General features: G+C 46.8%; 1 protein-coding gene across 1 annotated transcript in view; it reads left to right on the top strand.

Moving 5' to 3' along the window:
• The window catches only part of LOC135826071 (integrin beta-1-like), a 38,638-nt gene that overhangs the window by 20,487 nt on the left and 5,253 nt on the right, over positions 1 to 12,898 (top strand). Inside the window, exons 11-21 of the mRNA XM_065338710.1 lie at positions 1,245 to 1,340; positions 3,510 to 3,599; positions 4,372 to 4,451; positions 4,669 to 4,800; positions 5,619 to 5,703; positions 6,912 to 6,988; positions 8,494 to 8,550; positions 9,755 to 9,827; positions 11,106 to 11,175; positions 11,745 to 11,854; positions 12,876 to 12,898. The exon at positions 12,876 to 12,898 is cut by the window's right edge and continues 82 nt beyond it. Coding sequence (XP_065194782.1) covers positions 1,245 to 1,340; positions 3,510 to 3,599; positions 4,372 to 4,451; positions 4,669 to 4,800; positions 5,619 to 5,703; positions 6,912 to 6,988; positions 8,494 to 8,550; positions 9,755 to 9,827; positions 11,106 to 11,175; positions 11,745 to 11,854; positions 12,876 to 12,898 — 893 coding nt within the window. The remainder of the gene's footprint in view (positions 1 to 1,244; positions 1,341 to 3,509; positions 3,600 to 4,371; positions 4,452 to 4,668; positions 4,801 to 5,618; positions 5,704 to 6,911; positions 6,989 to 8,493; positions 8,551 to 9,754; positions 9,828 to 11,105; positions 11,176 to 11,744; positions 11,855 to 12,875) is intronic.

Below are 12,898 nucleotides of genomic sequence, written 5' to 3'. Positions count from 1 at the left end.
GGGACGCCACCACCCCACGATCAGTCAGGGATAGGGGTTGAACCCTGTTGTAAGTCAACTATCCCGTTTTTTAACTCGATTTTTAGGTAGTAAAGGTCGAATCTTGACCGGAAAGATCATTGTATTGCTCAGGCGTGCTGTGTATTGCAGTGCGGTGCAGCACCGTAAGGTTTATGAGTGGAGCAGCTCAGCGCAGCGATGATGCAAGATCACGTCCATTTCGGGCTTGCTGCATCTCCGGATGCACTTTCCATGTCAGGCCCGGCGAAACCAGCCCAGTTGGTCAGGCCATGGCTGGACCAACGTTTAGGCCAGCAACGTGTGTATACTGCTGAGGAGGTCATGTGTATACCCTCCATATCATACACAAACTGTATGAAAGGCTAGGGTATGGCCAGACCAATCCAAAACTGCTTTCGTCAGTCCTGCATATCTGCAGTTGAACTTTTACACATTTGACCCTATGCTGTAAGTCAATGAATAGTTGGCGCATATTTTTTTCGGCTATTTTTGGCCTGGTCATATCTGGCCGAAAATTTGTTGCGGCCGAAATTTTGTTTTGCAAGGATCAAGTGTGACAGTGTGTACGGGCAGCAGCAGTACAGGCCGAAAACTAGATGCGGCCGAAATGTGTTTTAGCCCTGGGAGGCCGAAATTTGAATGGGCCGAAAATGTGTAGACGTACAGTATACCAAACTGACTAGCACTGTGCCGCTGTGTGTAAGCGCATCTATTCAATTACCGTATTTCCCCGATTATAAGTCGCACTCGATTATAAGTCGCACCCCCATTTTCAGGTTTGAGCAATATTGTTTCGACATATTCACTTCAGTAGTAATTCATGCTCGATTGAAGTCGCACCCCTTTTTTACCCTGAATTTTAATGTTAAAGGTGCGGCTTATAACCGGGGAGATACGGTAGAGCAGGATTTGTCATCTCATGGCGTGTTTCAGTTTGTGAAGCAGCAACACAGTTCAGGTTGTGCGTGCTTCCCCTAGCTGCATCTCATGTTTGGCATTTAAGTGGTCTTTGTAAAAATATAAAAAATATAACTACAGCAAAAATGAAGAAAGTCAAGTGCTGTTGTTATGAGTGCACAATTTATCTTATTTATTGCCATTTTACGACTATTGTCTCCTCGTCGATTGTATAAAAAATATAAATATAAATAAAACACAGCAGCTCAGCACAGTATTTCATCAGGTGTCATGTGTTATGTTCACACACGTGTTTGCCTGTCCAGGATTACCCGTCCATTGGACAGTTGAACAGCATCATTCAGGATCGTAACATTCTGGTCGTGTTTGCCGTGACGGGCGGTGTTCGCGAAGAATACGACGTGAGTCTTGTATGAATCTCACATCAAGCATGATTGGTGATTAAGTACCACCAAAAATAGTTCTGTTGAACGGTCTCTGCTGGGATGACGGCTATACCAGAGCTCAGTGATTAGAGCATGGCTGGCTACAAGCGAAGGTCCCTGGTTCGAGTCCTGGTGGTGACAGTCAATTTTTTTTCGTCAGACGTTTCCCATTTGTGTTTTTCCCTCAAACCAGTGAAAAAAATAGTTCTGTCTTTGTTCGTGTCTAATGCATGCCCACCCCCCCCCCCCCCCACCCATTCCTCACCTCACCCCATACCCAGCTTTACTATCTTGACATGAACAGCCTTAACCAACCCTAGGTAAATCCAATGTGGATAGCAGGCAGGGGCGTAGCAGCCGGTCCGGATTTGGCCGGACTACTTTTCGCCCGACCACGAAAAAATGCCCAGAATGCAACATTTTGCACCCTAATTTCACAATTTTCCCCGGGGGATGCCCTAGCCCCCCCCCCCCCCACCCCGACCCCACCGGCCGCACGACCTCCAACGGGGGTGCTACGCGCCTGTACCCAAACACATATGCTCATGCACGCAAACACACAGCCCCCCGTCCACCACACACACACACACACACACACTCACGCATGCACGTGTGCATAGCTGCGCAAAACCAACAGGACAGCATAAGTGCAGGCAGTGCAACAATGAAACAAGTGCCATACATGTACATTAGGGAGTCGTACTCAAACTAGGGAGGTTACACGGCACAGAAATCCGTGTCACAGGGGTTGACTCGCACCCGTGACCCCTCGTTGTTATTTTTTGAATAGTTCAGTCCAGTCCAGTCCGAAAGGTCATACTCGGATCGACTCGCCTTCTGTACTTCACCTCCAAGCGTGCAGCGTGGGTGTCTAGTTTTTGAAATTATTGAGGCAGCACATTTCATTTACAGCCAATCACTCGCCAGTATTCTTTGAAAGACTACCAGCAATTCGTTTACCTCCTGCCATGTCCGAACTACTTGATAGCAGTGATGGCAACAGCAGCAGTTATGAGACAGCGTGTAGTGTTACGGTAACTGTTCAGAACTGTTCAGAGTCGTATCCTAGGTTAATCCGAATACTAAAAATTGGCCCGAATTACACATAACACGAAGCTGGTTTTTGAAAATTGTAAGTCGTGTATCTGCCCCATTTCTTCTTTATGACTTGCACAATACACCAGTCTTCCTAAATAACACATTTATAGCAGGGGTTATGTACCATATTAGAGAAGTACAGCCAATGATATTGTCATGTCTAAATATTACAATTTTGACACAAATTAGACATAACACGAAGCTTGTTTTTGAAAGTTGTAAGTCGTGTATCTGCCCCATTTCTTCTTTATGACTTGCACGATACACCAGTCTTCCTAAACAACACATTTCTAGCAGGGGTTAAGTACCATACAAGAGAGCTACATTGTACATCTAGTCATACTGTCATAAACAGCCAGCATTTTTCCTGCAGCAGTCACACCACCATCATCATTATTTCCAGGGAAATCCTCTTACATTGTCAGCTCCTACGTCGTTAGATACAATGTAGGGGGCTGTAGGACCGGCTCGTCAAAAATAGAGAACCTGAACAAGCGTGCTCGGGACGTCTCAGCAATCGTAGTATGCTTGAGCACTCCTATAAAAACTTGATCAATGGCAAAATCGTTCCCCACAGAAAAATCATACTTTGCGGGTCTTGCGTTGCACGCTTGGAGGTGAAGTACAGAAGGCGAGTCGATCCGAGTATGACCTTTCGGACTGGACTGGACTGAACTATTCCAAAAATAACAACGAGGGGTCAAGGGTGCGAGTCAACCCCTGTGACACGGATTTCTGTGCCGTGTCACCTCCCTAGTTTGAGTACGACTCCCTGATGTACATCTTCAACACACATAATATTTGCATGCGAACTCATAGTAGGGAGGACCTTTTCACTCATGATCACGAGAACTAACAACTGTTTTCTGATGATCGCTTAGTGCGTGAAACTCACAGTTAAAACACTTTCTCATCATCCTGTTATTGTTTGAACTAGCTCTGCCTCTCGGTATTGAGCAGTCTATTGGACAGCCTGGAACCTCTCTGTTTTAGTCGGCCCGTCCATCAAACTCATTAGGATTGTTTGCATCCTGTGTTTGTTTTCAGTTTGTTACCAATTTCTTACAAGGCACTATTCGCCAGGAGCTCCGTGCAGACTCTAGAAATCTCCAGCAACTTCTCGTTATTGAGCTAACTGTAAGTATCGCTGTATACCGGTGGGGGGGGGGGGGGGGAGTGCGTAGATTATGTTGGGCGTTGGGTGAATGGTCCACGCTACTCTCTCTGATTGTGCAACCTGTGCAAATCTTAGAGGCAGTCCCGCCTGATTCCTCACCAGGCATGCCAAGGGAGCTGCAAGCGTGAAAAGCATTCGGCATTCCCATCCCATCATGACCTGCCTGTCTGCAAGCCGATGCAATGTTATCACGATGCGTTGCTTTGGATCAGTCTCACAAAGTTTTTTTGATATCTTGGAGTTGAAATTTCTTAGCTCACTCTCTTGGGCTCTGGACTTGCGTTTAAGCACGGGTTGCTGTGTTGTCAAGTTGACTTGCAGGACTAGTGATGTGACCCGATAGACCCAATTCTGTTAGGTGTGTCTCATTCTGGCCAGCTAAAACCCCGAATTTAGTCTGCTTTGGTCTAACTTGGCTGAACCAGTGCGGGACCCAGGACCTATTTGGACGTGGGCAGGGCTGATTTGGCAATGAGCCTTGAGGGTAGTAGCATCTTGCTGATGTGGATAGGTCCGTCAGCTCAGTGCCAAGAATCCTTGTCCCCGATCGTGGCTTGTTGCAGAATCAAAAAGTCTTTCATTGCAGTTACACTGAACTGGCACCAAATGCCTGGAAATGCTTGAAATTGGCTTCAATTTTTGAATTTGTTTCCCCGGGGAGGGTAATGAAGAATCTCTTTAGAAACTTGAATATCTCAAATGTGTTGTATCTGCGCTCCGTGTTTACCATAGCGTCAAATTCGTCAAGCGCTGCCCAATGTGATTGTGGAGGATGGTATTCGTATCAGGAGCTTGCAGGCCACATGTCCCGGGTAAGCGTGAGGAGGGCGGTCACTGCAGCAGGATAGTTTGGACAGGTCTGTGACACACGGTTTTAGCTGATCACGGCTCATTTGTATCAGTTTGCACTCGTCAGCATACTTCTTTCAAGTATATCTATTATGTGTGCGTGTGATGCTTGAATCCTCTCATACTGATTACATCATCATTTTCTGTGTCTTGTTTGTGTGAACACATACACATGCACAGTGGGAGTAGTGAAATCGTGATTCAAGGTGATAATCTGCAGGGCTGTGATGGGCTGTTTGAAGGTGCGATCGCGCAGTTCCGCATCACTGCTGAGGCTGGCAGCTGTGCTGATCTGCAGGCTGGTGGAGGAAGGTCAGTACCTACCCATACAGATAGACAATCTCATACTTGCCTAGACACTTACGGAGAATGCATTTTTTTCTTTTTTTCCTTCTTCTTTTTTCATTTTTTTTCATTTGCGCCTTGATCCTAGAGGGTGGTGGCGTTCCTGCGGATGCGGAAAACTGGGCCTCCAACCGAGTCTGACGCGAACCGTGAATTGTTGTTGTTTTGTTGTTTACGTCAAACACTTGCCTTGTAAACACTTCCATTTGGGATTTAGAAGTGTGTCTGTGTAGATGCTGTACTGTAGTTTCGCTTCTAAATTGGTGTCTCTCCGATGCCAGACTGCACAGCCATAGGCCTACCCGAGTAAAGAATCAAAATGTGTGTTACAGATCATCATCATCATCTGCGTTGCCGAAAAAAATTATAATAGTAAAATAAAATAATAAAAAATAATAAACGGCATTCTGCAGCTGTGTAAGCAGTAGATGCACAGTGTGACTGCCAGGCATCTCTGTCAGATGCCAACTGGCAAGTCTCATGCAGAGACATACCAGTCCACGAAACGATATTGTCAGCAAAGGAAATCTTCGGACGACCACTCTTTCTCTTACCATCCACGACACCAAACATCACGTTACGTACAAGCTCGCAGCCAGATGGGCGGCATGTGTGCCCGAAATAGGTCAGTTTGCGTATCTTGACCCTGGCTAGCAGCTGTTACAGATAGAGATATTGAAAGGATACGTAGTTGTGTTGTGAAAGTGAAGGCGTTTCTATCCAGGGTCGGCTGAAATCCCAATTTGCCTTGGTTCGCTTTCCACTGGTGTTGTGTGTGTTCACAGAGCCGTTGTGCGCTTCACTGGTTTTGGAGACGTGGAGATTCTTGCCACTGGTCTGTGTGAGTGTCCATGCCAAACCGTGGCACCAGTAAGTGTAGTTTTTTTCTCTTTTTTTCTACAAAATCCACATATCTCCAGACACTGGGGTGAATAATGGAGTGTGGTGGTGGGGCCCATTAAGCTCCGCCGACCAGAGGTCTCGGCTTCATAGCTCCATGGACGCACCAAAGGGAGATTGGGTAGTACTCCCATACTAGTGTTGGTTGTACCACTACTTTCTCTACCTTCTCCCAGCCCCGTGCCATCTCCACACTCAGACAATGGAAGACTAGATATCTACATTGGACAGGCTATATTTGTGACAAGACGACTACGGAAACACAACCGGACATGACGAACTCAAGACGAAGACTACGTTTCACACCACAGCAACAGCAACACGCACATGCACCAACACCACGTACACACGATGTACACGAAATACCGTAGTACAATACTAGTAAACTTCTGTTTTCCAAACCCGCTAAATCCATTTCATCACTTTCCGGTAAATGGCCAAAAATGTATTCATTTCATGTGCGGTTTATATCTAAATCCGAATCTGAGTTCCAGTTTTGAAATGGTTCTAGCCATGTTTTGAATGTGAAATTTTGCCCGCTGGTGCCCCTAGACGTTTTGATTACACTGAGCTGAAAATCAGATTTTTTTTAAATTTGCCACTTGGCAGGTTTTGCACCTCAGCTCTCCATATACATGTATAGGCTGCCGCACACTGTAAAACCGGAAAGTCTAACGACCAAAAGGTTAAACGTTTTTGCATTTTTGGCATGATAACGGCGTTCAGAAAGTTTAACGATGGCTAGCTGGCAACCCATCTGCATGTGTATCCCTACACAGACATCTAGCGATAGCGGCTTTTTCAAATAACGAAAAATAATTGGTCGTTAAAATGTTAGACTTTGTGACTCGTTAGACGTTCCGGTTTTACGGGGTAGACTAGCACCCTGCCTGTAGTGTTTGCATCCTGTACCGCTTACGTATGCAGTTCCTCCTCGCCCTTACTCTGTTTTGTGCCCTGCGCAAGGCGTGAAGACCGAGGGAGAAGATCATGTATGACTGTGCACTGTGCACTGTGGCATCTGCACCTGTCCGGCCAAATCCACTTCCACGTTATTTGGCACGTCGTCTTTAATGGGTACTTTTTGTGTGTTGCTGCTGCTGCTGTTGCTGCTGCTGTTGCTGCTGCTGCTGCTGCTGCTGCTGTTGCTATTGCTGCTGCTGTTGTTGTTGTTGCAGGAGGTGAACTCTACTTTCTGTCATAACCAGGGAGATGAGCAATGCGGTGTGTGCGACTGCTTGGAGGGGTTCAGCAAGTAAGGCATCGTGAATGATTCTCGATTGTTTCATTGAAATGTTAATCTGCCCTAGTGCTTGAACTAGACGCAAACTGCAACTGATTTCAATTCGACCTTTTTCCTTTCTCTTGTGTAGCCGAACGATCAGGGAGATTGAAATGAACACTTTGCCCGCAGTTGATACAGCTTTCTGTAAAGATACAGATCTGGATTAGGTCCGATCCAGAAATTTACACCCTTTAACTTCACGAAATGAAGAACAAACAGTTGTGATTCCGTAGCTCTGAGGTTCACTCTTTGATTCGATGATCAGCTGAAAATTGACATGTAATTGAAAATTGAAAACTTACCCTCTATCTTCAGAAGCTGTTCGCTCTCTTTTCCATCAAACTAGGTTGGAAGATTCCTGAAGTTTATTCCTACTCTATGCAGTAGGCAGAAACTCTGCACACGTTGTGCATAGCTGGATGGGTAATTGCCACAACCCTTGCAGTTACATGGATGCAGTGAATGGGATTTTCGGTCTTTGACCACTTGCTGGTGAGCTGATCTACTCACCTCCCACCGCTTTAGGAGCTGCATCTGCGCCTTGATCCTTGAAGGGTGGTGGCGTTCCTACGGATGCGGAAAGCCCGGCTTCCAGCCGAGTCTCACGCGAACCGTGAATTTTTTTTAATTTTTCAGTTACAGTAAACCCTGACAAGGCGGTAGACTGTGACCTATTCCACCGGCATTGAGTTAGTGCTTACCCTCACACTTCCATTCACACCTTATCCCCACACTTACATCATCTACACTTGCATTGTGTTAGTTATCACCTATGCTCTCCCCCCTATATATACCATGCTATCTACTCCCATTGAGTATCTATTCCTTGACTCATCAAGTTGTTACAGCGACCACTCGGATAAGGTGACCACCTCAGTCCTGTTCCAGAAGACCACTGCAGCCAGGACCAAGGGATGCTATGTCCAGTGAAATGGCACTGGATATGGAGACCACCTGGTTACAGAGACCACGCTTTGAAGGTCCCTTGAGCGGTCTTCTTAGGCAGGTTTCACTGTACGAGGGAAATCCTGGAAAGTATGGGCTGAGAATTCACTATATGCCATGAACTTGTTGGCTCCGAAGAACTTCCAAATCTTGAAATTCACCCGGGAAAAGTCCCAATGGGTAGTTGTATTACATTGATAGTATAGTAAAACTTGTAACTAAAGACCACCGTGACTAACGACCAGCCTGGTACTAAAGACCACTTCGCCAGGCACGGGCTGCCTCACGTTCATATATCGTTGTGCGGTGTAAGCCTCTAACTAAGGACCACCTGCCACTAAAGACCGCTTTCTCTGGGTCCAAGAGGTGGTCGTTAGTCACAGGTTTTTACTGTACTTGCATCTTTTGTTAACCCTCTTTTCATATGTGGCTGTGTTCTTTTCTGTGTGTGTGTGTGTGTGTGTGTGTGTGTGTGTGTGTGTGTGTGTGTGTGTGTGTGTGTGTGTGTGTGTGTGTGTTTGGTGTTGCAGTGAGGGACGGCTTGGACGGTGTGACTGCAGCCTGGATAACTTCAAACCTTGCATCCAGTAAGACATTATCATGTTTGGAGTTGACCCCTCTTGGTGTAAGGGGGGGGGGGCAGCAAGACTGAGAGGGAGCGTGCGTGTGCGCGCGCGCGTGTGTGTGTGTGTGTGCATGTGTGTGTGTGTGTTTGGGTGAGTGTGTTCACCCGCATCAGGGCACGCGTGTGCGTGGATTTGTGTGTGCAGGAGTGTCTATTGTGATCAAGGGCACTAGCGAATCCCATATCAGATACCGCCCGATTTATCAACACGCAATAGCATTGACTATATCCGTAGCTTGAGACGAAAGAAATTCAAACTGGTGATCTGATGTTATCAGTCCTTTGTTTGCTCTGATGCTGTCAATGTTTGGGTTTCCTGCATCCTGTCCTTCCTTACCTTTTCCCATGTGTGGTTTGTCTAGTATGGGGTTCCATGTAACTGAGATCCCGTCTGATCAGGCCCGCCTGTTCTGTGTTTTCCCCAAGGCACCAGGGATTTTAGTCTATTTGTATTCATCCCCATGATTGATCCTGTTTGCAAGCTGGCTGGCCGCAGTTTATCCACACGGCTGTTGACCAGCCTTGACTGGAGTTGTTGCATGTGCAGCCCATTTATCAACCAACTCGGGCGGGTATGTAACCAAGAGTATATCAACCCCCAAGAGTGTGCAACTCCTAATACCCTTTCTATGGGGTGTGCCGACGGCGAAAACTCACATCATGTGGTGCAGTGTTCCAGTTGTACGTTTCCAGCCCATTTCTAGCGAGAAGCGGAGTAATAATAAAAGCACTCCCTGACAGAAACTCACTGTGCGTACGAAACTTGCCGGCATAATCATGGCAGATTTTCGGATTGTGCGCACGCTATCCTTAGTTGGACGTAGTACAAAAGGTACCTGAGACACTGGATGTGAGTTTTCGCCGTCGGAGACCCCATAGGGCCATGTGCAGAGTTGCACACTCTTGGGGGTTTACATGTATATACTCTTGATGTAATGTATAACCACCCGTTGACATCTGACACTGGTCAGATGTGCTGATATTCTTGTGTGCTAATGCACTTGATGGTGGTGGTATTGTGTGCTGTCACCGTGTGTGTGTGCTGTCACCGTGTGTGTGTGCTGTCACCGTGTGTGTGTGTTGTCACCGTGTGTGTGTGTGTTTGTGTGTGTGTGTTTGTGTGTGTGTTTGTATGTGTGTGCGTGCGTGTGATCTGCTCTGTACAGGAACGGCACCAGTCTGGTCTGTAGTGACCGCGGAGACTGCGTTTGCCAGACTTGCCGCTGTGAGCCACTATCGGTACGTGTCTACGTGTCCGAGCAGTGCTGATCCGCAATATATCCACTGGCTCTATGTTCACTATCGTGGACTGTGGGAGCTAGTGTGCAAGCTTTCCGATGCTCAGCATTCCAACATCTGTTTTTTTGTTCTTTTACCTCATGCGTATGTACATGCACAGTCAACTTTGCGTATAACGACACTCGGCGGGGCATCAGAAAAGTGTCCTTATTTGAGAAGTGTTATTCCCGAAGTCTCATTATATGTATTACAGTTAGATGGGACTTTGGTCTGGACATGGAAATGCTGTCGTTATTCACGAATTGGCATTATATCCGCTGTCGTTATTAGCGAAGTTGATTGTATGTGTGAGCAAGAGTACATGAAAACCAGAGTGTGCAGCTTGGGGCCTTTTCTGCTATGGGTGTCTGTCACGGCGAAATTCCGTGATTACATCATATTTGGCCCAGATCTGAGGCGGGAAATGGCGTAGTGCGTACAACTGAGCTGCAGTTGTGCAGAAAGAGACCTGCTTGAATCCTGCTTGTACGCACTACATCACTAAAATGATGTAATCACGGAATTCCGCCGTGACAGCCACCCATCCGAGCTGCACACTCTGGTTTTCATGTACTCTTGGTGTGAGTGGCTTTGCTCATAGAGTCAACCTTGCAAATTAGCAACCCTGGATTGGAGATGTGAACGGTTTTGTGACCCATGAGTTCAGTGTTGTGATCCATGAGTTCAGTGTTGTGATCCATGAGTCATGTGTTGTGACCCATGAGTTCAGTGTTGTGACCCATGAGTTCAGTGTTGTGATCCATGAGTTCAGTGTTGTGATGTGTGTGGTTGAGAGTAGTGTATGTAGTCACATGGACCCTAGATATGAAAAGAGGTTTACGGTGTTCGTGACTCGGACTGAGAGTCAAGGATTCAAGTGAAAACAGAAGGACCAAAGGCTTACAAGATATCTGTTGTTTTTGTGAGTTGTTGTTCCCAAAATTGTTATTAATCAGGTTGACTGTACAGTCAGATCTCGCTTATCTGGTCCTCTTTTATCCGGATTCCTCGCCAGCCGGAACAAAATCGTTGGTTACCGATTTACAGCATATGGCATGCATACATACAGTATCGGTGTGTTCCATTTTCCGGTTCCCTCGCCTATCCGGATATATTTTTGTGGAAAACGGATGTGTGTGAGGTTAAGCAAGGTCTGACTGTATGTATGTTTGTGTGTGTGTTTGTGTTTGTGTGTGTGTGTGTGTGTGTGTGTTTGTGTTTGTGTTTGTGTTTGTACAGAATGGTACGTACTGTGAGTGTGACAATGGCAACTGTGAACGCGGCGGAGAAAACAATGAACTTTGCTCTGGTAAGCCACTAGCTACGCTGCTGCAGTGTGCAAAGTTGCAACTGATGTAGGACCGCCGTGTGCCTTCTAGACGAATTCCCACATCCAGCCCTGACTGTGTCCGCCACCCCGTGTGACCTGTCTACTTTCTAGATCTGTATGTGTAGATGCTGACAAGCATATGAACATGTCTGTATGCCTGTGTGTAGCACCTTGCGTGGGTGCTTACCTAATATTCCAGTGCTCAATCTGCGGACGGCATGCTGTTTCGTCCTTTGTGGAGTCAACAGCGTAGCCTACGCAATGCGACCAGCAAAGGCACTACCCCACGTGAGAGTGTGTTCAACTGCTACAAGAGCAGGAGCGAAATACAGTGGAACCTATCTAAGACGACCGCTCGTGGCACCTTCAAAACGTAGTCTCTGTTACCAGGTGGTCTCCTTATCCAGGGTCATTTGACTGGAAATAGCATCCCTTGGTCATGGTTTCAATGGTCTTCTATTGCAGGTGGTCGCCTTATCCGAGTGGTCTCCTTGACAGGTTATCCTGTATTAAGATTTCTTGCTCTGTGTTGTTGTCCCATGCACCAGGTAATGGAGTATGCGAGTGTGGCGAATGTCGTTGCCTTGATGGTTACGTTGGTGTAGCCTGCGAATGTGCAACTTCCAACAGCAGATGTCGGAGAACAACCGGCAACGATGTAAGTGCAGTGAAACCAAATTTGTTGATCCCATCTTCGTTAGGTCCGTCAATCAATGGCAGTGGTAGATTTTTCTTGTGACCACACGAGAAGCAAGGCTTGTCGGGAGCAACTTCTAGCTGTCGTGGAATGTGACTGGTGAAATGTTCATGCTGGTGTTTGCAAGCATCGTATGGTTTCGTCTAGTTACAAGACAAACCAACCGCAGTAAAACCTGTCCGAATCAACCGCAAATCGACCGCACAAGGGACCTTCAAAGTGTGGTCTCTGTGTACAGATGGACTCCTAAACCAGGGTCATTTGACTGGAAACAACCGCTCTGCCCCAGTCTCTAACAGCCGGTGAAAAAATAAAGCCCTCTCTTGAATAAAGCCCCCCCCCCCCTCCCCCCTGGGCCTGTAACCAAGCGCATGTGCAAGTTTGGTGTTCTTATGCTAATGTTCTTGTCCATGTCATTGCACTTGTGGTTTCAGGATCAAATTCGCAGCTCTTGTTGCCGTTTCCGTTGAGTCGTGATAGTTTCAGTGAACTTTAGGCTCTGTGTTTTGTTTGCCTTCTTTGTTTCAATGCTGGGTGAGATAAATGTCCCAGCATTGCAAAGATAGCGCCCTCTCTTGATTAGTGCCCTCTTTTGAATAGTGCCCCATCTGTGATGCACATTGAAAAAGGTAGTGCCCTCTCTTGAATAGTGCCCCATCTGCGATGCACATTGAAAAAAAATAGTGCCCCAGGGGCACTAATCGCGCGCTTGTGCAGTGTCATCTCATCCCAATCCATACGCGCTGCATTCTTCCGCTGGATGTACAGAATGTTAGCGGCCTTCGTGGGTTCCCTCAGGAGCGGACTCGATACATGATTTACCATTCTCTGTAGCACCCTGTGAACTGACCAATCAGAGGAGACTGTCGTGGGCTCTCGTTCCGTACATTGGTGGCTACTTGATGAAGTGAATTTGTGGCCATGCTGGTGTGTGTGTGTGTCTGTCTGTTGTTGTCCGTTGTTTGTTTGCTGTACTGCACAGATGCGTCTCTGCAGTGGACAGGG

The sequence above is a fragment of the Sycon ciliatum genome, chromosome 10 (assembly GCF_964019385.1).
Source record: "Sycon ciliatum chromosome 10, ocSycCili1.1, whole genome shotgun sequence".
Lineage (NCBI taxonomy): Eukaryota > Metazoa > Porifera > Calcarea > Leucosolenida > Sycettidae > Sycon > Sycon ciliatum.
Note: the sequence above shows the minus strand (reverse complement) of the source record. Positions and strands in the feature narration are given on the sequence as shown.